The sequence below is a fragment of the Choloepus didactylus genome, chromosome 3 (assembly GCF_015220235.1).
Source record: "Choloepus didactylus isolate mChoDid1 chromosome 3, mChoDid1.pri, whole genome shotgun sequence".
In the NCBI taxonomy this organism is placed as follows: domain Eukaryota; kingdom Metazoa; phylum Chordata; class Mammalia; order Pilosa; family Megalonychidae; genus Choloepus; species Choloepus didactylus.
Genome location: NC_051309.1, coordinates 187089453 through 187115625, shown reverse-complemented (window position 1 = coordinate 187115625; position 26173 = coordinate 187089453). Strand labels below are relative to the sequence as shown.

The 26173-nt window shown below is 33.5% G+C and overlaps 1 protein-coding gene across 1 annotated transcript in view; it reads right to left on the bottom strand.

Moving 5' to 3' along the window:
* The window catches only part of GALNTL6 (polypeptide N-acetylgalactosaminyltransferase like 6), a 1267846-nt gene that overhangs the window by 736316 nt on the left and 505357 nt on the right, over positions 1–26173 (bottom strand). The window contains exon 5 of the mRNA XM_037831017.1: positions 9358–9496. Coding sequence (XP_037686945.1) covers positions 9358–9496 — 139 coding nt within the window. The remainder of the gene's footprint in view (positions 1–9357; positions 9497–26173) is intronic.

Sequence of the window (26173 nt, the reverse complement as noted above, 5' to 3'; positions counted from 1 at the left end):
GTTAAAAGGGGAAATGTTGTATATATAGTAATAGAATAAATTTTTTTATAAAATCCATGAATCTGCATTACATAAATAATAAACCCTAAGTGAACTGATGGACTATAGTTAATAGTACAATTATTAAAATGTGCTTTTGTCCTTTGTACATGTATCTCACCTATGCAAAGTGTTAATAATAGGGTGGTAAATGGGAATCCTGTATTTTATCTATGATTATGATTGTTCTATAAACCCACAATACCTCTAATAAAAAAAAAAGTGTAAAAATTAAGTGAACTCACTTTTCCCTTCAAAATTTCAAATAAGGAAAGAACTACATTTTCCACTTGTATGACTGATACATATATATATATATTCTTTATTTGTGGTTGTTTTATTGAAGTAATATTAGCACTCAGTATCACTCACCACACATTTGTTGATGAATTAATCTGAAGAATGGAATGATAGCATGTTTTAAAGATCACTTAATTACAGTAACATATTCTAGATTAAAATGAGAATGCAAAACATATTTAATTCAATAAAATATATATTATGACCTCATTTTAAATATATAACATTTGGACCATGTTTATTATAATGCCAAATCTGTTAAATTGTAGTCACATAATAATGATCATCATAAACAGGCTGGAAGTCACATTACGGGTATCCTTTCAGCCCACGCTAACCTATTATAATTTTGCCATTTTGCAATAATCAAGATAATTACCTGAAATGTTACTAAGGAAAGAGAATGGTAATTCACTTCCAGTTTCCATAAGAGGAAAAAAACAGTTCAAATTCTATAATTTGTTTTACTTGATGGCTAAAGCAAAAGCAGTATTTCAGATGCATTTCCAAGTGCCAGTGTCAGAAACGTGGGCATATCCTTTGTTTGCTTGATTCTTTTATTTCTTAATTGACTACTAGTCTATTAAAAGCATTGTGAATTGGCTTTATTCATAAATCAAAGCTCAGATGGTTGAATTCTATGAAGTCTGTTTGAAAAACATTTCTCAAACAAGATTATCAGAATAGCTAAGTACATTGTAATTAGCAAATCAAAATTTTCTTATCTTCATTAGAGGACCCAATATGTTCAAAAAGGAGAGGGAATTTTTATTTTCGTTTAACCTTTTGTCATTGCAGGATTTCTTGCAAAATCATTTTGTTTTAGCTAAATGTTTCTCTGCCCCATTTTCACTAGCAGCAGAATAAAATGTCAATGTGGCATCTGGCTAGTGACAAGCATACTATAGAACATATCTGTATAAGTCATTTCCAAGCACCAATTTACATGGTAATTGTTTTAATGTCAGCAATTTTCAGTGGTTGGTTTTAGTCATACTATTTTTCTGTTCTAATCTTCCTATGTCATTTGGATTTGATAAAGCAGTGATAACTGGTAATTTATTTTGCCTTCTGACAGTTCTGAAAAACTGGCTTGGACTGTGGAGTATATGTGGGTGTGTGTGAAGGGGAGTCATCAGTATTTATTTATTTATTTGGTCACCTCTTGCATAAGGAGTTATTTAGTAAAGTAACATTGTATGTAGTAATATGATTAATATTTCAGTGTAACTTGAAATTGTATGTCTCTATTAAGGAATAAAAAAGTTTGCTTGTTCATGAAGCTAAATGAAGGTCAGTGTGGCAGGAACACAGTGAACACAGAGAGAACTGTGAAAGAGGAAATCAGGTAGGTGGGGATCAGAATATGAAAGTTAGTGTTTTTGTGCTAATATTTTTAGTGTAACAGGGAGTCTTCTATATTATTTAACTATGTATAATATTTTGACCTATTCTTTCAGCACACAATTGCTCATTTTGCTGTATGCAATGCAGAGAAACATAAGTGAGTGTGTGAGCTCCAGTTATGACATTATTCTAGCATTCTAATCAAGAGATGATAGTGGAGGCAGTTGCAATAAGACAAGTGCATGCATTCAAGGCATATATTGGCAGTACATTTTTAGTGAGAGAATTTATAGGCCTTGGTGGATGATCAAAAAAGAGAGAAGAAACTAGAGGCCAAAAGTGAGCCCTGAGAAACTTTAATATCTAGCCATCAGATAAAGAGGAATGATTTGGCAAAGGAGGCTGAAAAGGCATGGGGAGAAAAAAAAAAGTGAGTGAGTTTTTATTCCTCAAAATAGAGACTAGTGCTTCAAGAATGACAGAAGGGCCAAATGTCACTGGAGAGTTCCACGAGATAAAGACTGTAAAATTTATATTGGATTTTGGCAACATGGAAGTCACTAGAGACTTTGGGGAGCAAAGTTTCGGTGGCATGGTAGTGGCCTGAGTCAAATTGGGATGGTTGAAAATGAATGGGAATTAAGGAAATGAAAAAACTATGTAAACATTGTGGCTGATCACTGGAGAGAAATAAAGGCTTAAGGGGGAAATCTTCAGATTTGTAGATACCTATGTCGTTATCTTATGTGCTAAAATTTAAGACAGAATAATATAAGTATATAAAGAAATCACATGGCTAATAACTACATTATGCAGGGACTAATAATACAAAACAACTGCTGTGGAGAATATAAAACAACCCCTTCCACACCAGAAGCTTCAGATTTTTTAAGGAAATGTTTATGTGTGTTTTATGGGTGTTTATTACATTGAGATTGTTGAGTCTTGTGCTTCAAAATCATACACACTTATCACTACATATCAGTTATAAAAAACTAGAGATTAATTACTTATCACAATGACTCAGATATATAGTCCACCAGAGAAACTAACAGCTTGATTTCATGAAAATAGACATATATACAGTAAAATTATTCAGCTAGGAGCAAACATAGGGTGATTTATCTTTTATAAACTCATCTAGGTGTGTTTCACTCAATGTTCAATAAATAATTGTTGAATTACTGAAACAAATCATATAAGATCATATATATCTTTGAAAAAATATTTTTCATTGGGGTTTCTAAACATGATAATCTTTTTGTAAAATGCTTATTTAAAACGAAATCCATTAGGAGAGTGGGGTAAGGGCCCCAGAAAGGCTGAGGAGCGTAGGGGCAGGGTGGGAAGGGGAACAAGTCAACCCTGGGGTGCGGGATGGGGAAATTTAGAGAAATTAAATAAATTAAAGAAAAAAAAATCCATTGAGAAATATTTTAATATGAATATATTTGCAAAGTAAATATTTGAGAATAGAATTATTTAAAATCTATAGGTAAATTATTAAATTGGGGAATCCAAACAAAACAGATCAATTTATTTAAATTTTAAATGATACCCTCTGTAATACTGCAACATGTACATTAAGCACTGAAGATTCGATCATGTCTAATGAATACATTCCAGGAAATACACGATGTATTTATTTGAGTCTTTCAAGTAGAATGAGCATTAGGTCTCTAGATTGTGCTTTGGCCGTAACATTTATTAATGTCAGGGTTGGCCACCACAGCCTAGCTCTAATGATTACCCTGAGACTAGTTTAAGATTACCTAGCTCTTTGGTTTAAAGGAGAAGTTCCAGCATTCTTTTCAAAATGGCAGAGTTGTCTCATTGGCTCATACCCTTTATTAAAAATAAAGTAAAATCTTAATCATTATATCTCAGTCAACTTCTGGGGGCAAGAATAAGACAATAAGGGAGTAAATTCAGAATTCCTATTTACCAAGTTATCCTTACAGAACAATATGCATTGTTACAACAAATTCCCATTTTCTTTTTCATAAGAAATTAAAATTATTATTCTATTCCTCAAATTTATGCTGTTTCAATTTTATTCATTTCATCCTTATCATGTTTTAAGGTTATGAGGGATATGCTTTAAAATCCAATAGCCATGATTCTGAATCAGGTATAGTTTATTTTTAGGTTTTTCTTTTTCTGAACAATTTTCACTCTTTTAGACCGCAGTACCCTTGTGCTCTTCCTCATTCCAACTTTCAAAGAATCTGCTTTATGATCTGTCACTCACTCCTCCAAAGAGTAAATGGCTGTCGGCTCTTGAACTGCTGTCTCTCCTAAGAGGATTTTCATTTCACCAGAGGCACATCTTTTAGTTAAAGTGATTAAAAACCTTTCTAGTATCTTTCAGCCTTTAGCCAAACAATGGAAGAAGGTACAATTTTTGTTGTTATTTCACTCAGGCCTTTTTAATGAATCTTAGAAACACATCATTTTACTAATGTCTATATTATTATGCATAAGTCTACTCTGAAGAAATATTGAAGGATTCTTACTTGAACCACAGTTTGGAAGTATTACTTCCTTTCTGTTGTTCTTGAGTTCCTGACCATCCCACTCCCCAAACTACTGCCTTGTGATCTAGTTGCTTTTATGTTTTTTTTTTCTTATTCCTTTTTTTTTTTTTTTCATATTTAGAGGCGAAGACACACTGTAGGCTGAAGCAGCATTTGAGTCAAAGGATGCATTTCCCAAGTCCTTTCTGTCCACAGCAGAGGTATTTGTAACTTAGCTTGTTTTGCTTATGAATTTGTTTGTAAACTCATTGAAAGAAAGTAATTAATCAATCCCACAACTAAATTCATAGGAAATAGGAAAGGAAACAAATGCCTCCCAATATTTTATGTTGCTTTTGACACTAAGAAATAAAATAATGCTTGTGATTTACTTTTACTGATGCATATTTTTGGATGATTAAACTCAAACATTTCTTTGAATGAATAATAGCATTAAATAGGCAAGAGTGAAAACAGGTTAATCAAACTTTTCCTTTCACATGAAATTAGAATAAGCATATTAACCAAATCCGAGTTAAAGAGTTAAAGTAATTTGGAAACAACTTTTTTTGTAATAAGCTCAAAACTGCCTTATAAAATTCAATTATGTATTTACAATTTAAATTTTAGAATTGTGGTATACTTTGTCTCCTTATATTTCACACATCATGGTATAATTGGAAAATAAGGAAATCAAAAAGATTGTCATCAGAAGGAAAAGAAATAACTAAATAGATCAGGTTGCAGCTGATTTGGTTAACCTGGTTTCAAATTTATAATCCTAATACACGGTGAGGGACATGAAGAAAAATTTATAATTCTAATACATGGTAAGGGACATGAAGAAGTTAGCATTCACATGTAGTGGAGGGATAAAATGGAAATTACAAGTGATGAATTGGCTTGTTCATTATCACAATACCAGTTATGGAATTCAACTTTTTAGAATTTTTATTCAATACACTTCCCAGAAAGCAGGAGTGCTTAGAATATAATGCACAAAAAAAATCAGAAAATTACTCAAATGTCAGTTGGTATTGAGAAATAGCCTTTCTTTGTGTAAAAACTATATATCATGCCCTATCCATGCAGGGAGGAGACTCCACTCCTCTAGACAGATGTTCCCACGTGGAGGGGCAGCCACAAGATTAACATGCAGAGCCTCTCTTCATCCCCTCATTTATTCTTTTTAGCAGAAAGGAAAAGACTTGACTGATGAATTTGGGTTAAAGAGCTTACCACGCTTGGCTCAGCTCCTCCTCATTTTTTCTGAGAATGGTGAGAAATCATTCTTTGGGTCCTGCTTGCCTGCTGAGATCAGGCATTTTACTCTTCCCTCCATGCTTTGAGTTTTATATTTGCCCTTATGTTATGTAGCAATGTCTGTGATTTTAAGGCTGAATATGCCTCAATGTGGAGTTTGGTATTAGTAATCCTACTTTGCACAGATCAAAACCATGCTCACCAGGGGAGTCTTACTTATTAATAATGAAGGTGATATTAATTGTAAACCATTTCTAGGGCAATCAATTGGTTCTGAAATCGTACAGGGGACAAGGTTGTGTTGTGTTAGTCTGGTATAACTACAAAACTACTGGAAGTGACCATGTGATCCAAGAGGATGTAAAAGTTCTCTTGTATTTTCTTAATAGATAAGGTATCTCAGAGATTTCTCTCAACATTCCATATTCTTGTTTATTGTCACAATCACGAAGTTGAAACTATCCCTATCTTGGGGATACTGGTGGAATGGAAAAGAAATGTGAAAGGAAAAGAAAAATCCACAGTTCAGAATAGAACTATTTTTACTTAAAAATATCCAAGCTACTCAGCCACCTGATTAGTACATCTGCAATTAATGTGTATATGTTTGACTATGTAACTGTATTAACATGTATGCTTTTATAACATTAAAAAATGGAGATATTATCACTGGTTCATTTACCTGAATCCTCTGTGAAGCCTACCTCAACGGTCCTATTACACATGGTTCTGATCTGTCCTGATCTCATGCATTCCCTCTTTTCATAGACACATTGTCTTCTTAAGTACATTCATTACACCATGTTGTTTGTTGTTGGGATTATCTGTGGAGGAATTTCTTCATATGCAGGGAGTAATACTTGCTCAAATATTCTTTAATCTTATCTTGCAGTATGTGCTTGTGTAAGTTTATCAGAGTCTATTTTAAGCTGTCATAATAAAAGTTTTATCAAAATTGCATTAAATACAATATAAAGATAAGTTTTAAGGACAGAGCTGAGACTGAGCCCAAGTACTATACAGAAAATTACAGCAGTGACAGAAAAAGGCAGTGAGTTTTTAAAGTACAAAAGAATGTGTCTTTTATAAAGTTCAAAAGTCAACTAAAATTGCAGGGATATGAGGATAATAAAGAGGTGGAAAGTTTGAAGATACCAAAGCATAGATGAGATGGTGTGAAAAATTAAATGTAATTTGCAAGATAGGGAGACACTAAACACATTTGGAAAAATAGAGGAATTTTAAAACATAAGAAAAAACTTGGAATTCATTATTAGGATATAAGTAGGATGGATCAAATTACTTCACACATGCCAATTGACAGTCTTTTTAGTTATGGCTCCTGCTGTTGGGAATCCATTACTGATTCTATGAAATAATACGGCTGAAAGAAAGCAGTTCATTTTTATGCTAGTGAACAAGAATGGAGTAGGAAAAAAAAGAAAATGCTTTCTAGATTGGGATTTCTGAAATAACTCATTTTGAACATTCTTCACAGTGAACCAGAATGTGCACTAAGCAGATCAAAACATCTAAAACTGCCCGTTTTTACTAAAGTGAGAATGAACTGGTACAGAGCACTTGCCTGTATGCAGAGAGGAACTGACACACAGTGTAGCACAGTGAAGTAAGTACTAAGGCTCTCCATTGTGGAATGAAGATCAGTTTAAGGCATTGTCAGATCCTGGGGGTGAAGGAATTGACTGACTGCAAGTCCAAAGTTTCTTAGGAGTCTTATGCTTTATTTTAAAAAGTCACGCAGATTTTTCATTCTCTCCCACAGATCTGGCCGATATAAACCAATGTTGTTCAACTGATCTGCAGTCTACTAGTTAGTTGATAATCTTGATATTTGCATTAGGTTGATTTTATGACTTCAAGGACCAATCACAAAGAGCTACATACTCTTGTATTTGTACCACCATATTGAGAAGCACAGATGAGGTGAAAATCATAGGACTTTAAACATTGGGACCTTTTTTAACACTTTCTTTGACTCTAGGTTTCCTGTAGGTCGAGAATTGACAAAATCAGAGGCATCTCTTTTCCTGCATCTTTAAGAGTCAGATAGTGAGTTAACGAAGTAAAACAATTATTCCTGATAGTGCTGTAAAAAGCACTTTTGCTCTCATCCATCTCCAACACTTTGTTTTTAGTTTTGTTTTTGTCTTTTCATTTTGGTGTTATGTTGATACATGTCTATCCAATTAGACATTCAGCTTCAGTAAGTATATAAGAGAATATGATCCATGGAGTATACTCTTGCTGTATTTTTCTTCCTCAATATTTAAAATAATGCTTCCTTCATAGTATGAACACAGTAACTCTAATAAAAATTTCAAAATATTCTTTCTTTCCATTTTACCATTAGCATTTCAATTATTGCCTAAGAATATCTTTTTGCAAAAGGTGGTGATTACTGTAAAAATATACTCTCTGAGAAGAATGGAACCATTAGTCTTCTTTTTACTTCAGTGAAGTTCTGCACTGTATACATCTGCAATTCAGATGTATACTTGAATGCAAATTAAAAGACTGGAAGTGTGGAGTTGGGGGAGGAGAAGGATGGAAATTATTCTCTGAGTATATTTATTAAGCCAACAATGCAATTTAATGCATCTTTGATGCTGTGCAATTAGGTATTAAAATTTCTCATAAATAGAAATGTTCTAGTTACAGTGGGAATTACTGTAGATAATTTCAGATACCCTGGGGATAATTTGGTCAGCTAGAGGGCCTAGACCAATATATAAAAAATGCAGTTTAGAGAAAAACTGATTTGCTCCTCACATTAATCCTCTGGTGAATTATATTGGGAAATACAAATTCACATAAAATATGAGGAGAAAACCGGTAATTCTTTTATACTTTAAAATAAGCTTAAAAAGATACAATATGGCAACTAGGAAATAGTCCCCCAAACCATAATTTATTGCCTTTTTTTTTTCCCCCACAAATTTAAGTTTCACATACTGTGCCTTTCTGGTTTAATTTAGATATCTTGTCCTTATTTGCATTAGTTGCCTCTATTTTATTTTCTTTCATTTTATTTCTCTCATACCAGTATTTCTAAAGGGAGACTGAGATGAGGAAAAGATAAACGTATTTGCAAGAGTTGGATAGATTTATCAAATATACGTGGTCGTCTCAAACTGCAAATTCTTATATTATGTTCTTGGCATCTTTCTGGCATGGTTTATGATAACAAGAAAGACATAGCAGACTTTTAAAAAAGGTACAATAAGTAATGTCTGGGGCAGATAGAGTTGGAGGCAAAGAAGATTGATTTCAGGTAACTACATGTAGTATTAGACTATTCACACTACACTATTTAGCCATGATTCAATTAAAGCTAGACTCATGTCAAATGACAAGCCACAACAGTTCATAGAATGGCAAGAAATTTCATAATCAACCATTTACCTCTGGATTTTGGATGTGTTCAATAGGCATTCATTATGGACAATGTAACAACAAGGGCACTGAATGTGACTAATATGAGAATGAAGTCCAGGGAAGGCAATCATATGCACAAGTCCTGATAGCATTAATTACCAGAGGGAAACTTTTATTTCATAATTTACATGATCAAATATAAACATTATTTTGAAACCGTTCATTTTAAATGGAGGTAATATAGTCAGCTCAATAAAGGAAATATTTATTAAGTGTTAGAAATTCAATAGTCATTTCTTTTGGAATTTTAAAGGTTAATCCCAATTTAAATCAAATGCATTTAATATTTTAAAATATAAATGTTTTTTAATCAAAATTATTACAGAAAATAATTTTGGTTACATATCTCACATCAATATACAAGAAAAAATAGTAAAAAAAAAAAAAACAAGCCAGCAAATAAAACCACCCTGTACACCAGCGTGCATATACTCACTTAGCATGGCGAATATCTGGCAAGGACCTCTCTAGAGCAATATTGTTGCTGACAAAAATATTGAAACCATTCTCCCTGTAAGCTGAATCATCACGGTCCTCCTCAGTGAGGGGATATGGTTTTCCATGTTCTCCTTTCCCTAGCAGGAGGAAACAAAATTTGTTATATAATTAATTCATTTTATTTTTCTTATTTAGAACAACTAAATAAACTCATTGTAAAAAGTGAAGGAAATATATGTCAGAAATATATGACATAGAAGAGGTAATCTCACCTTCCAGAGAGAACCATTTATAAATTTTAAGTGAGGTTTCCCAATGTCTGTCTACAGATATTAACATTTTATTTTTCAAAACAGATTCTAATACATTGCTTTATAATTTTATTTTATCCTATCTAATTGTATATCAAAGTCATCATTTATTTCCAGCGTTGCTATTACTTGATTGTAACCCACTTAACAACACTTGACAGCATATACAATTTTAACTTATTTTTAATTTTCCCTGTTACAAACAATTTTGCAGCAAATACCTTTGTCTATATTTCCGTTATGCATTTTTTGGAGAAGAAGAATAAGTTCCCAGAAATTACCAGAAATGAAATTGCTGGAATATATTTAAAGTAAGTATGACAGTTTTCACACATTCTCAGAAATATTGGATAATATTTCCAAAATATATGGTAAAATATATGTTATTCATACTTTAATTTTCATTCTCTTGATTGCTAAGGAGATTAAGAATTTCTTGTAATTTTAGCATCTGTATTTCTTACCTTGTGAATTGATTGTTCAGAGATTTAAACATAATGTGCATAGTTTTGTATATATTATGTTTATTAAATCTTTATCATTAGATATATTGCAAATTTTCTAACTTGATTTAATCTAAATATTAAAATGATTTTATTTTTCCTTTCACTGTTTCTCATCTACATATTATATTTAGAAAAAAGGCTATCCTTACTTCAAGATTATTTTACAAATTAACTCATAAATTCTGAGTTTTAATTACATTGTATTTTTGTTTATTAAAATTTTTGAAGCATCTAGAATTGTTTTGGTGTGAGAAGTGAGGTAAATATCAAAACTCATTATTTCTCAAATGGCTGGACAGTTATAGGAATGGCATTGATTGACTAATTTGCCTTTTCCTTTTGGCTTTAAAATGTAACACAAAATTTGTATGTATTTGCTTGTACATAGTGAGGAATTTCCAGGAGTGCCTTCCAGTTTGTCAATTCAATTCTTCCACTGGAAACATTATACAGTAGAAGTAAAACATATTTTGATATTGGGCATAGCCTCTTCTAGCTCGCTACATTCTTGTGTGTGTGTGTACGTGTGTGTGATTGTGTGTGTGTGTGTCCGGTCTAAGATTTTTTAATTAGAAGAGTTGTGGGTTTAAAGAAAATTCACACATAAAAAATAATATTCCCGAATATTTTCTCACATTGTGCATGTTGTCATTTTATTTCCATTATAAAGGTGCAGACATTTACAATTTTGCTAATGTTCCATTTACCTGTTTTTCTTGTGTTCCTTTTGCTTTGGGCATAAAGGCTAAGAAACCCTTGCCTAACACAGTATCCTAAAGACATTTCCCTGTTTCTTCTAGAGGTTTGATAGTTCTGACTCTTATATTTAGGTCTTTGATCCATTTTGAGTTGACTTTTGTATAAGGTGTGAGGTAGGGGTCCACTTTCATTCTTTTGCAAATGGAAATCCAGTTTCCCCAGCACCATTTGTTGAATAGACTATTTTCTAATTGTGTGGTCTTTGCCCTTTATCAAAAATCAGTTGGCCATAATGTGAAGGTTGATTTCTGAATGCTCAATTCAATTCCATTGTTACATATGTCTGTCTTTGTGCCAGTACCATGCTGTTTTGATTACTGTGGCTTTATAATAAATTTTAAGGCCAGGACATGTAAGTCTTCCAACTTCATTCTTCTTTTTCAGGATGGCTTGTCTAAACGTGGCCTGTTACTCTTCCATATAAATTTGAGGATGCCTTTCTCTTTTCTGCAAAGGAGGTTGCTGGGATTTGGATTGGGATTTTATTGTATCTATAAATTGCTTTGAGTAGAATTGACATCTTAACAATATTTATTCTTACAATCCATGAACAGAGAATGTCCTTCCATTTATTTAGCTCTTCTTTGATTTCTTTTAGCAATGTTTTGTAATTTTCTGTGTACGTATCCTTTAAATACTTGGTTAGATTTATTCCTTGATCTTTCATTATTTTAATTGCTATTGTAAATAGATTTCTTTTTCTTGATTTCTTCTTCTAATTGTTCATCACTTGTGTATAGAAATAATTCTAATTTTTGGGTATTGGTCTTGTACACCTCTACTTTGCTAAATTTATTTATTAGTTCTAAGAGTGTTGTGGTAGACTATTTTTCAGGATTTTCTAAATATAGGATCATGTTATCTGCAAACATAGAAAGTTTTACTTCTTCCTTTCCAATTTGGATGTTTTTTATTTCTTTTTCTTGCCTGACTTCTCTGGCAAGAACTTCCAGTATAATGTTGAATAATAGTGGTGACAGTGAGAACCCTTGGCTTATTCCTGGTCTTAGAGGGAAAGCTTTCAGTCTTTCACCCTTAAGATATTATCTATGGGATTTTCAGAAATGCTATTCAGTATGTTGAAGAAATTTACTTCTATTCTTTGTGATCAAAGTGTTTTTATCAAGAAGCAGTGCTGGATCATGTGTTTCTTTTTCCCCTTTTTTCTGTTAATATGGTGTGATATATTAAATTCTTTCCTATGTTGAACCACCCTTGTGTACCAGGGTTAAGTCCCACTTGGTTATGGTATATAATTATTTTAATGTGCTGTTGGATTAAGCTGTCATTACTTTTTATGCATTTGCATTCCAGAAACTGCAGGAAGTAAAAAGTGGAGTTACATGCCAAAAAATAAAATATAGTAGTATTTGTTATTATAAATAACGAAATGTTTACCTTTACAGGAAGTCTTTATTTCTTTATAGCTTTTAACCACTGTCTAGTGTCCTTTCCTTTTAGTCTGAGGAACTCCCTTTAGCATTGTTTGTAGGGCAAATCTAGTGGTGATGAACTCCCTCAGCTTTTGTTTATTTGGGAATGTCTTAATCTCTCCCTCATTTTTGAAAGAAGGTCTCACCAGATATAAAATTTGGGGCTGGCAGTTATTTTATATTAGCACTTTAAGTATTTCAACAACTGCCTTCTTACCTCCATGGTTTCTGATGAGAAATCAGCACTCAATCTAATTGAACTCCCGCATATATAACACATTGCTTTTCTCTTGCAGCTTTCAGAACTTTCTTCTTGTCTTTGTATTCCACACTTCACTATATGATGGGGTGTATTTTTCTTTATGTTTACCCTGTTTGGTGTTCTCTGGGGTTCTTGGATGTGCATATATATGTCTTCTGCTAAGTTTTGGAATTTCTCTGTCATTATTTCTTTGAATATGCCTTTTGCCCCCTTCTCTCTTTCTTCTTCTGGGACTTTCATAATGTGTATATTCGTTATGCCTTTGTTGTCCCAGTGGTGTCTTATGCTATTTTTGCTTTTTATAATTCTCTTCTTTCTGCTCCCCAGGCTGACTCATTTCAATTGCCTTGTCTTAACAATTATTGATTCTTTCTTCTGGCAGCTCCAAACTGTTTTTGAAACATTCCTGAAAATTTTTCATTTCAGTTGTTATGGTCTTCATCCCCAGTAGTTCTGTTTGGTTCCTTTTTACAAGTTCTACATCTTCACTAAGATATTCATATTGTTCTTTCATTGTTTTCCTGATATTCTTTAGTTATTTCTCTGTATTTTCCTTCATCTCCTTGAACATTTTTATGATCATTTCTTTTTCAAGTCTTTGTCCAGTATGTCCACAGCCTGTGCATCATTGGTGTTTTCTGGATTTTTATCCCCTTCTTTGGATGAGCTATCATTTCTTATTTTGTTTGTTTGCTTGTCTTGTAATCTTTTGTAGTAAACTGTATATTTTAATATTTTAGAATGTGAACTCAGGGATTTATTCTCTGAGATGCCCATTTCTTGATTTTATAACAATCTGGTGATATGACAGAGATTTTTTTGAGCATCAAACCACCTATCAGGAAAGGCCACCCAAGGTGAATTCAAAGTGCAGGACCCTCCATCTCTTTTCTGGGCCTGTGTCTTGTCCTGGGCTTTTGCTTACTAGTGGCTTTTGACCTCCTCTCTTTATGGGAGTTTGAATGTCCCCTCTATTTCCCTGGACCCAGACCTTCTCCCTTTCCTGAGTGTTTAAGTCAGATAAGCCTTTGTTCCAGGCCATCAGCATCAATTGTTTCTTACACTGCTTTCATTGTCTCAAGCTACTTTTGCCTGCAGGGCAAATTCTGGGACAGGTGCATGCTGTGAAGAGTTTCCCTAGTCTGTCTTGCAGCTGGCATAAGGTCAGGGACTAACAAAGGGGGATGAGACTGTCTCAAAACTGCCCTGGGTCACTGCTCTCCTCCCTGTGTGGGACATGACTCCCAGTGGTGTAAGTCTCCCTGGCAATGAGAGGCGTGACACCCAGGGATGAGCCCGGACCTGACTTCATGGGATTGAGAAAGACTTCCAGACCAAAAAGAGGAAGAGAAATTAAACAAAACAAAGTTTCAGTGGCTGAGAAATCTCAAATGGAGTTGAGAGATCATTCTGTGCTTATGCATTATATAGATATCCCTTTTTAGTTTTTAGTGTATTAGAATACCTAGAAGGAAATAACTGAAATCTGTTGAACTGCAACCCAGTAGCCTTTATTCTTGACAATGATTGTATAACTATATAGCTTACACTGTGTTACTCTGCAATTGTGAAAACCTTGTGGCTTCCACTCCCTTTATTCAGTCTATGAACAAATGATTAGAAAAAAGGGAGACAAAAAAATAAATGAATGGTGGGGGGAGGAGGAGTATGAGATATTTTGGGTGTTTTTACTTTTATTCTTATTTTAATCCTTATTCCTATTTTTTGGAGTGATGAAAATGTTCAAAAATTTGATTGTGTTGATGAATGCACAACTGTGTGGTGATACTGTGAACAATTGATTGTACACTTTGGATGATTGTATGGTATGTGAATATATGTCAATAAAATTGCATTAAAAAAAACTGCTCTGGGGAGGGATCAGGCACCAAGAGCTTCTTTCATGGCTCCCAAGTCTGGGTTTTCTTGATCTGCCCAGCAAATGCAACCTTTCAACTACCCCCCACAGCTCTGAGGAAGCATAGTGTCTTCAAATCTCCTCAGCTGCCTTTGTCTGGGGTGTGTTGGAATAAAAGTTGCCCTCAGAGTCAGTCTCCCAGTAATCCAAACTTGCTAATCAAAAGCCATGATCAGGGATAGACTGGTGCCCTCCCTTGATCCTGGGGAAGTGAATTTTCATGTCCCTTTCTGGCAACACCAAGCTAGCTAAGGCCTAGACCCCAACCTACAATGAGAGTGGGAAATGGGCACCAATAAACACTGTGAAGAGAGAGCGATTTACTGATCTTTACTATAAATTTACCAATCTCTTCCTTCCACTCTTCCCTGGATGCTGTTCAATATTCTACTGGATTCCAGAGTTTCAAAATAGTTGATTCGGACAGTTTCCTCCTGTTTAACAATTGTTTTGGTTGAGGGACTGAATACTGTAATTTCCTACTCTGCCATCTCCCTACAATCCTTATACTGCATTGCTTCTTCAGAGTTCTCCTGAATAATATGTGTTTATTTTTCTACATGAACATTATACTCACTTCATTATTTTCTAAAAAGTCCCTTTTGGAGTTGGTCAGAGACCACATTTAATTTATCAAATTATCCTTGGAGAGCTGATGTTTGTACATATTTTAACTGCTTTTCAAGCCCACTTGCCTTAACTCTCTGCAGAATTTCAAGCAATTTTCTTTATATTATTTCTTGTTTTTTTGTAGGCATGTTTGTTTTTTCATTGTAGTATGAATAGTATATTTTCTTCCATTACATTTTCTAAGTGGCAATACCAAAGCTATTGACTTTTCTGTTCATTTTTTAACCAGCCACCTTGCTGAGCTCTTATTTTTTCTAATAATCTCTTTTTCATCTCTAGTGTTTTCCAAGTACACAATCATTTTATTTCAAATAGTAATACTTATTCCCACCTCTATTCTTACTGGATAAGTCTTATACAGATTTCTTGTCTAATTATAAGCTCATGATAAATCACACTGTTGTCAAAGGCATTTATGTTGGTGTTGACTTAAATGTGATTGCTCCTAAGTGTTTCAAATGTAAGGAGAATACTGGATGTGTGTGTATGTGTGTGCATCAGTTTTGGCATCTGATTCTGTGTGTGTGTGTTTATAATTTATCATGTTAATGAAAAATCCTTCCAGTGTCTTTTAACTAATAGCTGTCTTTCATTAATAGAATATTAAATTTACCAGATGCTTTTACAAAATCTGTAGAGATTATTATATTTTCACCTTATTAGCCTTTGATTTTGAAAACATAGGGTTTGTTTTTAATCACTGGGATTCCATTTTTTTTAACAGGACATTTAGTTCCTATATCAGTTATCCCTCCAGTAAAATATAAAGCATCTTTTTTTAAGCATCTATCTTTTGCTCTAATGACACTAACCTCAGTGTAGTTGATAACCAAAATCAAACAACTGGAAATTGATAAGGAATTACATACTTAAGAAGTAGACTGCAAATTTCTCCAATTTTAAAGGAAAGAAACAATATTTTTTAAATGTTTCACTTTTGACATCAAAAAGAAATTATTGGATCTCACCTATTTCCCTGTTTTGATATTTTTAGGAGGAAGTGCTACTTACTACCTTTCAACTTAAATGGAAAATAAATAATCAGAAATTTCATACATACAATAGCTAATCATTGAGCTTCCATTGTATACAAAGTGTGTATAATTGACCCAATACATTTAGCCATGCTATGAAATGGTCATTTTTCTACCCATGTTGCATATAAGTAAACACTAGAGAGACCAATAACTTCAGTAAGCATATCTTCCATTATTAATTAGCTATCAAACACAGGGAAACAATTTAAAGGACCAAATGTCTCCCTCATGACTGACTAAATTAGCTAGATGACAGTCTTTAGAACTGTAATTTCTGTGTTAACTTGGTTTATAAGTAGCCCATAAATCCTATTTAATAAGAAAGAATTAGTTAATGGCCTTTGCTTTCTTCAATGTATTCATATTTTTAAAATTTATATAACATACATAAAATATATACGCACAGCTTTCTTTTAAATAATTTTTTGTAGATATTTTTAATGCTGAGTTCTAAGATTCAGCCACTTTCATGACACAAATTGTAAAGCTACACATTCATTAAAACACCTGTCAATCAAATGAAATGCATTTTCTTTGTACAATCTACTCTTCAGACTGATAAATCTCCCAATACAAGTATTTTTAAATGAATGAGTGATCCTCTAAAGGTTTAAGGCAAACACTATGAGTCACCAATTATGGGATACTAGAAATTTCTTCATTGCCACTGTGAGAAAAGGTTTTAAAAAGTTGTGTTCCTTTGCACAGAGCCAGCAGTTTTACTGCAAATGCTACCAACTCATCTAACTTTTAATATGTAGTGCCTCAGAGTATATATCATCTAGTGTGATTTGCTGTTTCCTTTGTAAAACAGCAATAACAACAAAAATTTAGGGTAGGCACCCTAGAGAAAGACATGTTCCTAATCTTAATTCCCATTCCCATGGGTATGAACCCATTGTAAATAAGGTCTTTTGAAGATGTTATTTTTAGTTAAGGTATGGCCAACTGAAGCAAGGTGGGTCTTAACCCATAACTGGAAGCCTGAAAGGGGAAAAAATTAAAAAACAAGTAGTCAAAGGAAGCCACAGGGAAGAGCCAAAGACAGAATTCAGCAGAAGCTGGAAGGGCAGACACAAAGAAAGAGATCAACCATGTGACAGAAGGCAGAGATGCAAGCCAAGGAACTCCAAGGAATGCAGCAATACAGCACCAGAATTATACAGACTTTAGGGAGAAAGCATGGTCTTGCTAATGCCTTGATTTTTTACTTCTAGCCTCTGAAATCATGAGACAATAAATGCTTGTTGTTTAAGCCAATCCATTGTAAAGTATTTTTCATGGTGGCCAAGAAAACTAAGACACCCTCTAAACAAAGGGGTATATGGCTGACAATATGATATATAATTCAATGATATTTTTAGAGTGAATATTAGATTACTGGTATACTTATTTTTAGCACATTAATTAATTATATTATTTTTGTTTGTTTTCGATGATAAATTCAAACCAGAATCTTTTGCTTTAAATATGAGAAAAATTGAATCATTTGCTAAGCTTGCAATAGTCTGTAATTATATAAAATTAAGTAAAAAATTATTAAGTCTTACAAATATGCTTCTGGTACTATGTACATTCAAGGAGGGTAATATACATCTAACATGGCATTGAATTAATTTTCTCATTGCACTCATAATTTACCTGATATTTATACCCCAGCCCAAATGACATTTTGTTTAGTATGTCAGGTTGTAGATTGGCATGACTATCAACTTTTGATATGCTTATTTATTGTCTGCTTTATGCCCCACTGGATAGGGAAATAGAAGGTGGACATAGTATGACCCCTGACCTGAAAGAGCTGCAATACACACAGATTAGGAAAACACACAGATTAGGAGAAAACCTATAAAACAGCTTTTGTGAGAAGAAAATGTGTTATTAGTGGAAATGAGTGAATGGGATGATAAACCCTACAACGGTTTCAAACTGTGGGAAACTGAGAAACTTGGTATGCTTGGAAACTCCAGTTATAAGAGATTTCAGCTCAAATTTGAAGTATAGTGCCAGATTTAAATACTTCTAAAAGGTCTGAAGAGAGGGAGACTTTACAGAAAAAGGAAGTGATGTGAATGAATTTGTATTGTCAGGAATTTTGAAACATACTGTTTGGAAAATAGTGAATAAGCTTATTTAAATAGATTGAAATCTCAGAAGATGGAATAGTGAGAGATAAAGTAGGTTTATGACAGAGATAAAAAAATTCTAGTGACAGTTCAAGATACTTGAACTATTTCCTGAAGGCAATTAGAGTATATGGAGTGTTTTAACTTTTCCTGAGAGTTCTGACTGGTGACGATAAGCAGTTGGAATACTTCAGAATCAATATGTTCAGGTCCATGCTCAAATATGATCTTCTTGAAGAGATCTTTATAATCACCCTGCTTAAACCAGGATATACAGCACTCCATGCCCCCTCTATTTCCCAAATTGGCTTTATTTTTACCATACATTTCCTATTGGTCTAAATTATGTTTTCCTCTATATATTGACTATCTCCCCATTGGAATGTAAGCCCCATGAAAGCAGAGACTTTGTTCTGTCCTCCATAGTATCCCCAGAACCTAGAAAAGTGTCTCCACATAGCATATACTCAGTAAATATTTAAAATATGGGACAAAAGTAATGAGTAGTTGATAAAAACTTGGGCTTATCACCCAATGAAAATATTAATTTATTTATTCTAAATCACATTTTGAGCACTACTCTGAGATAGGGACTGGGGATTCAATGGTGAATATCATAGTTATTATCTTTGACTTCAACATTAAGAGAAAGAAAAAAAATAGATCATTGTTATTTGAAATGCAAGTATAATAATCTGTAAGATCATTGAGGGCTGGAACTGTGTCTGGATATCTCTGTATCAAGAACAATTAGCATAGTACTTGATATGGGGTTTGTCCCCTAAAATGACTGTGAAATGAATGGATCGAAATGAAGGTGTTCTGTAAAACACCTTGTACCAAGAGGAGGAAAGAGGATGTAGGTCAATGAGAGAGGATACTTAAGAGAAAAGGAAAGCATAAGGTAAGCAGGCATAAAGGAAGTGCCTCAGAGATGGTACAGAAAGATGAGATCATTCAGTGTGCTTAGTACTTCCAGTGTTCATTTGGAATGGCTGGAGTATGGCTTTTACAAGGTAGAGCAGTAAGAGAGGTTGATGGAAAAGTAGGCAGAGACCAGAACATGGAAGACCTTGCATTTTAAAAGAAAACCCGGTGTTTACAATTTGTGGTTTTGAAATATCTGCCAGGCAAAGAAAAGAGAGAGGGAGAGAGAGAGAGAGAAAATGAGAGAAGGGGCAGAGAGAGAAGAAGGTAGCTAAATTACAGTAAGAATCAAGTTAGCATGCCATTCGTTTATCTTTAACCTTGGCTCCTAAAAGACATGGAGCAATGTCTTCAAAGTCCTGAGGAAATCACGACTGGACTTATAATTCTTTACTCAATCAAACCATCAATTAATATGGGGGGATGGTGATGTTATTTTTGGATATCAATATAGAACCCCTGGATCTATTGTGGTAGAATAATTTGAGGAGTTTCCCCATAAAAAATGCAAAATTACTCCAAGAATGAGGAATAGAAATGAAAAATAAAATAGCAGCAAGAAAAAAAATAAACAAGCAAAATTCATAATTGTGTAGTCATGATTTTTCTTTATGAATCTTCAAATGAATTGTTAAAAGTAATGAATAAAAAGCAAAAGAATGATGTAAAAGCAAAATAAGATCAGAACCACAATTACATACATTATTTAACAAAATAAATTTTGAGAAGCATTTGGGCAGGAAAGTTGTAGTAACAATATTGGGAAGCAGATACACATACTGATTCATTTTTAATATTGGTAGAAAATAAAATTTAATGGATATTAAAGTACAAAGTTCATAAAATATGTAATTATAATAAACTCTGAGGGGGGAAAAGAACAAATCATTCTAGCTAAAAACTGGGAAAAAATGAAACAAGACAACTTAACAAACAATATGAAACAAGATATCAGAAATAATTGCAAGCATTTTATTTCTACAATATATATGATTAGGTCAAGTGCTCTATCCAAAGATAGATTCCTTTCAGATTAGGGGAAAAAAAAATCTAGCATAAGCTATTTAAAGAAGCAGAAATAACAATTACGTAGGATGAAGGGAAGCTATGCCAAACAAAAGGTAAGACCAAGAAAAGCATGTGTCTCAATATTTATATCAAAAAAAAAAAGAAAAGAAATGCCATTAAAAAGAGGAAATCAGTGTGATTTATATAGTTAAAAGACATAATACAAAAAGATTAAATAGCAATAGTCATATTAAATTGTTAACTTATCTATATAGCTATTAACATATCATCAGAATATAGATATAAAGCAAAAACTGTCATATTAAGAAAAATAACAAATCTACAATCACATCATAAGATTTTATCATACTTCTCTCAGAAATTGACAGATCAAAGTAAGTCCCCAGAGTTTTCGTCTACTTCATCAATCAATTTTGAGAAAAAGATTTTATGGAAAGTTGAACAGTGGGGATAGAAAAGCTGCACTGCCATGGTAGTGAAGTAAAGTTAGGCAGAAAGGAGACTTCAGTTACATTCCAGAACTTTTCATCTTTCCTATAAGTGAAAAGGACCCAGCATTTCCTTTATGATCCAGGAGGAGCACAGAAGGTGGCTGAGTTGACAGCCTCAGGATGGTAAAATGATATCTCCATGGAGAAACTGAACTGAACACCCCAAATAGGGAAAATTTTATGAATACAGTGAAATCATGGAGGTCTGCAGCATGAGCAGGGGCCAATTCTAGCTCAGGCTGAGACTCAGGCAGAGGAATTCTGGTGGTCATGAGGGGTTTGCATTACAAATTAGAAAACAGAGAAAACTGAATCTCAAGTGTGATTTTCTCAACAAGACATTCTCTGGATTCTAAAACATGGTGGAAGGCTGCAGCCTGGCTCAGAAGATTCTAACAGGTAGAGGGAAATCTCCCCAGTTAAGTTTTGCATAGGAGAAAAATTCCCACAACTAGGATGGGAACTTCCACAACCACACAGATGAATCTTTCCTCAAGATATTTGTCAGATTTTGAAGCTATTTGGGGTGGCAGGCTATATTGCTAAGTGCATAGAGAAACGACACCCCCCCCCAAAAAAAAATACAAGAGGGAAGTGGAATCAATATTTTTTAAAGAATCAAATAGAAATACTATAAATAAAAAATATGATATCTGAATTGAGAACTCAGTGAATGGTCTTGAAAGCAGATTGCACTCAGCAGAGGACTGGCCAACAGAAAATGTCCAAACTGAAGTACAGGAAGAAAAAAAGTGAAAAGAACAGAACTGAAAGTAACTGGCTTGTGAGTCATAAAGAAAGAAAGAAAGCTCATGGGAAAGAACAAATATGTGGAAAATATAAAAGAATATTGATTAGTAAAACCAATAACTCCAATTTCCTATGGAATTTGTAGCATATGTAGAAGTAAAATTCGTAACAGCAAAAAAGGATAAGCTGAAGGTTAAATGGAGTAAATTGTTGGTCTCACATTATTCTGAAAGTGGTAAAAGTCCCAATTAGGATGACGTATAATAAGTCAAGAATGCATCCTGAAATCTCAAAGTAAAAACTAAAAGAAAAAAAAAAAACAAACATGAAAATGTATAACATAAAACCTAACAAAGAAAGAAAGTGAAATAAAAATATAGTCTATTCATGTAACAAAAAAGTAGAAAAGGAAGAATTAAGACTTAAATAACAACTGAGCCATATAGAAGACAAAGCACAAACTTAAATGTATTAATGTTTTTTCAATAATAGAGAAGTTGTGGGTACAAAGAACAATCACATAAAATACAGGATTCACATATACCACCCTCATCTTAATATACTGCATTGGTGTGGAACACGTTACAGTCGATGACACAATTTTAGAAATGCACTATTAACATAGCCCATGGATTACTCTAGAATTCACTCTTTGTGTAGTTTAGTTCCATGGATTTTTTAAAATTTTTATTCCGTTACCATATATGCAATCTAACATTTCCCCTTTAAACCACATTTAGATATATATTTAAGTGTTGTTAATTATGCTCATAATGTGCTACCATCACCACCCACCATTGCCAAAGTATTTCCATCATTCCAAATGGAAACACTGTTTATTTTAAGCCTTAACTTCCCACTCACTATCCCCACCCCATCCCATGGTAACCTCTACTCTAGATTCTGACTCTATGAGTTTACTTATTCTAATTATTTCAAATCAGTGAGTTCATATAGTATTTGTCATTTCATACCTGACGTATTCCACTCAACATGATGTCTTCCAGGTTCTTCCAGTTTGTCCCATGTATCAGAACTTCATTCCTTTTTATGGCTGAATAATATTCCATTGCATGTATATACCACATTTTATTTACCCGTTCTTTGGTTGATGGAAACTTGGGTTGCTTCCATCTCTTGACAATTGGGAATAATGCCACTATGAACATTGGTGTGCAAATGTCTGCTTAAGTCCCTGCTTTCGATTCTGTGGGGTCTATACCTAGTAGTGGGATTGCTGGGTCATATGGGACTTCTACCATTAGCTTTCCAAGGAACTGCCAGACTCTTTTCCAAAGTGGATGCACCATTTTACATTGCCACCAATAATGAATTAGCGTTCCTATTTCTCCACATCTTCTCCAACACTTGCTATTTTCTGGATTTCTAATAGCAGCCATTCTAATGGGTGTGTAAAATTATCTCATTATGGTTTTGATTTGCATTTACCTGATGGCTAATGAAGTTGAGATTATTTTCTTGTGCTTTCTGGCCATTTGTATGCCTTGTTTGGAGAGATGTCTCTTCAAGTTTTGAGGCCATATTTAAATTGGGTTTTCTGTCTTTTTATTAATAAGTTGAAGGATTTCATTATATATTCTGGATATTAAAATCTTATCAGATTCGTGGTTTACAAATATTTTCTCCCATAATGTCATGTTCTTTCACTATAAAATTCTTTGAGGAATAATGTCTAAAATACCATTGCCTAACACAAGGTACTAAAGATACTTCCCTATGTTTTCTTCTAGGAGTTTGATAGTTCTGGCTCTTATATTTAGTTCTTTGATCCATTTTGAGTTAATTTTTGTATAAGGTGTGAGGTAGGGGGGTCCTCATTTTTTTTGTTTGTTTGCAAATGGAGATCCATTTTTTTCAGCACCATTTGCTGAAAAGATTATTCTGCGTGGTCTTCACCCAGTTGTCAAAAATCAGTTGGCCATAAGCGTGAAGGTTGGTTTCTGAATACTCAATTCACCTCTTTTGGTTATATGAATGACTTTGTGCCAGTACCATGCTGTTTTGATTACTGTGGCTCTGTAGTAAGGTCCAAGATCAGGAAGCGTGAATCCTCCAACTTCATTCTTTTACAGGATGGTTTTAGTTACTCAGGGCCCATTATACTTCCTTATAAATTTTATGATTGACCTTTCCATTTCTTCAAAGAAGTTTGTTGGAGTTTTGACTGAGATTGCATTGAATCTATAAATTGCTTTGGGTAGGTTTGACATCTAAATGATATTTAGTATTCTTCCATTTATTTAGGTCTTATTTGATTTCCTATAGCACTGTTTTGTAGTTTTCAGTGTACAAGTCCTTTACGTACTTGGTTAGATTTATTCCTAGATATTTCATTCTTTTAATTGCTATTGTAAATGGAATTTTATTCTTGATTTTCTCTTCTGAATGTTCATTGCTGTGTAAATAAATGTTACTAATTTTGGGGTTTTGATCTTGTGCAGCACAATTTTGCTGAATTCATTTATTAGTTCTAGGAGCTGTGCTGTGAAATTTTCAGGATTTTCTGCATATAGGATCATGTCATCTGCAAATATATATGGAAAGTTGTACTTCTTCCTTTCCAGTTTGGATGTCTTTTGTTTCTTGTTCCTAATTTCTCTGGCAAGAATTTCCATTGGTGATAGCGGGTATCCTTGTCTTGTTCCTTTTCATGGAGGGAAAGCTTTCAGACTTTCATCATTAAGTGGGATGTTAGCTGTGGGCTTTTCACATGTGACCTTCAGCATATTTAAGAAGTTTCCTTCCATTCTTAGTGTTCTAAATATTTTTGTCATGAAGTGGTGCTGGATTTTGTCAAATGCCTTTTCTGTTTCAAATGAGATGAACACTGTTTGTTTGTCTGTTTGTTTGTTTGTTTGTTTCCTTTGTCATCTTAATGTGGTGTATCACATTAATTGATTTTCTGATGTTGAACCAACCTTGCATGCCAGGGATGAATCCCCATTGATTATAGTGTGTAATTCCTTTAATATGCTGTTGGATTTGGTTTGCTGGTATTTTGTGGATGATTTTTTCATCAGTATTCAAAAGAGATGTCTATAATTTTGTTTTTCTTGTGGCATGTTTATCTGTCTTTGGTATGAGGTGATATTGGTCTCATAGAATGAGTAAAGGACTTAAGTCTTTGTGAAATGTTTGGCAGAATTCCATTGTGAAGCCATCTGGTCCTGGGATATTTTTTGTTGGGAGGTTTTTGATTACTCAACTAATTTCTTTACCAGTAATTTTTTTATTGAGATCTTCTATTGCTTCTTGTACAAATGTAGGTAGTTTGTGTGCTTCTGAGAATTTTCCCATTTTATCTAGGTTACCTAATTTATTAGTAAAATAAATAAATAGAATCCCCTTATACGCCTTCTCTTTCCCTCTCTCCCTCTCCCTCCTTCCCTCCTCCTCTCTCTGTCTCTTTTGCTCTTCAGTGTAGCTAAAGTTTTGCCAATTTTATTGATCTTTTCAAAGAAACAACTTTGGTGGTGTTGATTCTCTTTATTGCTTTTTTCTGTTCTCTATTTCAATTATCTCCACTCTAATCTTTGCTATTTCCTTCCTTCTGCTCACTTTTGGTTCAGTTTCCTCTTCTTATTCTAGTTCTTACAGATTTCATGTTAGGTCTGTAATTGAAGTCTTTCCTCTTTTTAAATGTAAGCATTTATAGCTATACCTTCCTGCATCCCATAAGTATTGGTATGTTATGTTTGTATTTGCATTCACCTAAGATATTTCCTAATTTCAATTGTGATTTCCTCTTCAACCCATTGATTATTTAAGAGTATGTTATTTAATTTCTGCATATTTGTGAGTTTTCCATTTCTCCCTCAGTTACGGATTTTTAGCTTCATTCCATTGTGGTCAGAGAATATACATTGCAGTATTTCAATATTTTTAAATTTATTTTTACTTGTTTTGTGACATAGCATATGGTCTATCCTGTAGAATGCACCATCTGCACTCAAAAAGAATTTGTATTCTGTTTTTGTTGTATGAATTGTTATATATCTATATCTATTATATATATATTAGGTCTAGTTGGTTTTTACAGTATCATTCAAGTCCATTTCCTTACTGATCTTCTGACTAGATGCTGTATTCATTATTGAAAGTGGTGTATTAAAATCTCCTACTATTAATGTAAAACTGTCAATTTCTCCCTTTAAATCTGTTATTATTTTGCTTCATGTATTTTACAGATCTGCCCTAGGTGCATATACATTTATAATTGTTCCAACTTCTTGCCGAATTGTCCCTCTTTTCAGTATATAATGTCAGTCCTTGTCCCTCATAACTGTTTTTGACTTAAAGTATATTTTATTAGATAATAGTATAGCTACCTCTCCCTTTTTGTTACTACTAGCATGGTATGTATATATTTCATCCTTTCACTTCCAAAATACTTGTATTTTGAATTTAAATGGTGTCTCTTGTAAACAGCATATAGTTGTTTTATGCTTTTTTATCCATTCTCCCAATCTGATGACTGGAGAGTTTAATCCATTTGCATTTAAAGTCACTACTGATAATGCAGGACTTTCTTCTGCCATTTTTCTACTTAACCTTTGAATGTCGTATACCTTTTTTGGTACCCAGTTCTTCTGTTAATGCATACTTTTATATTTA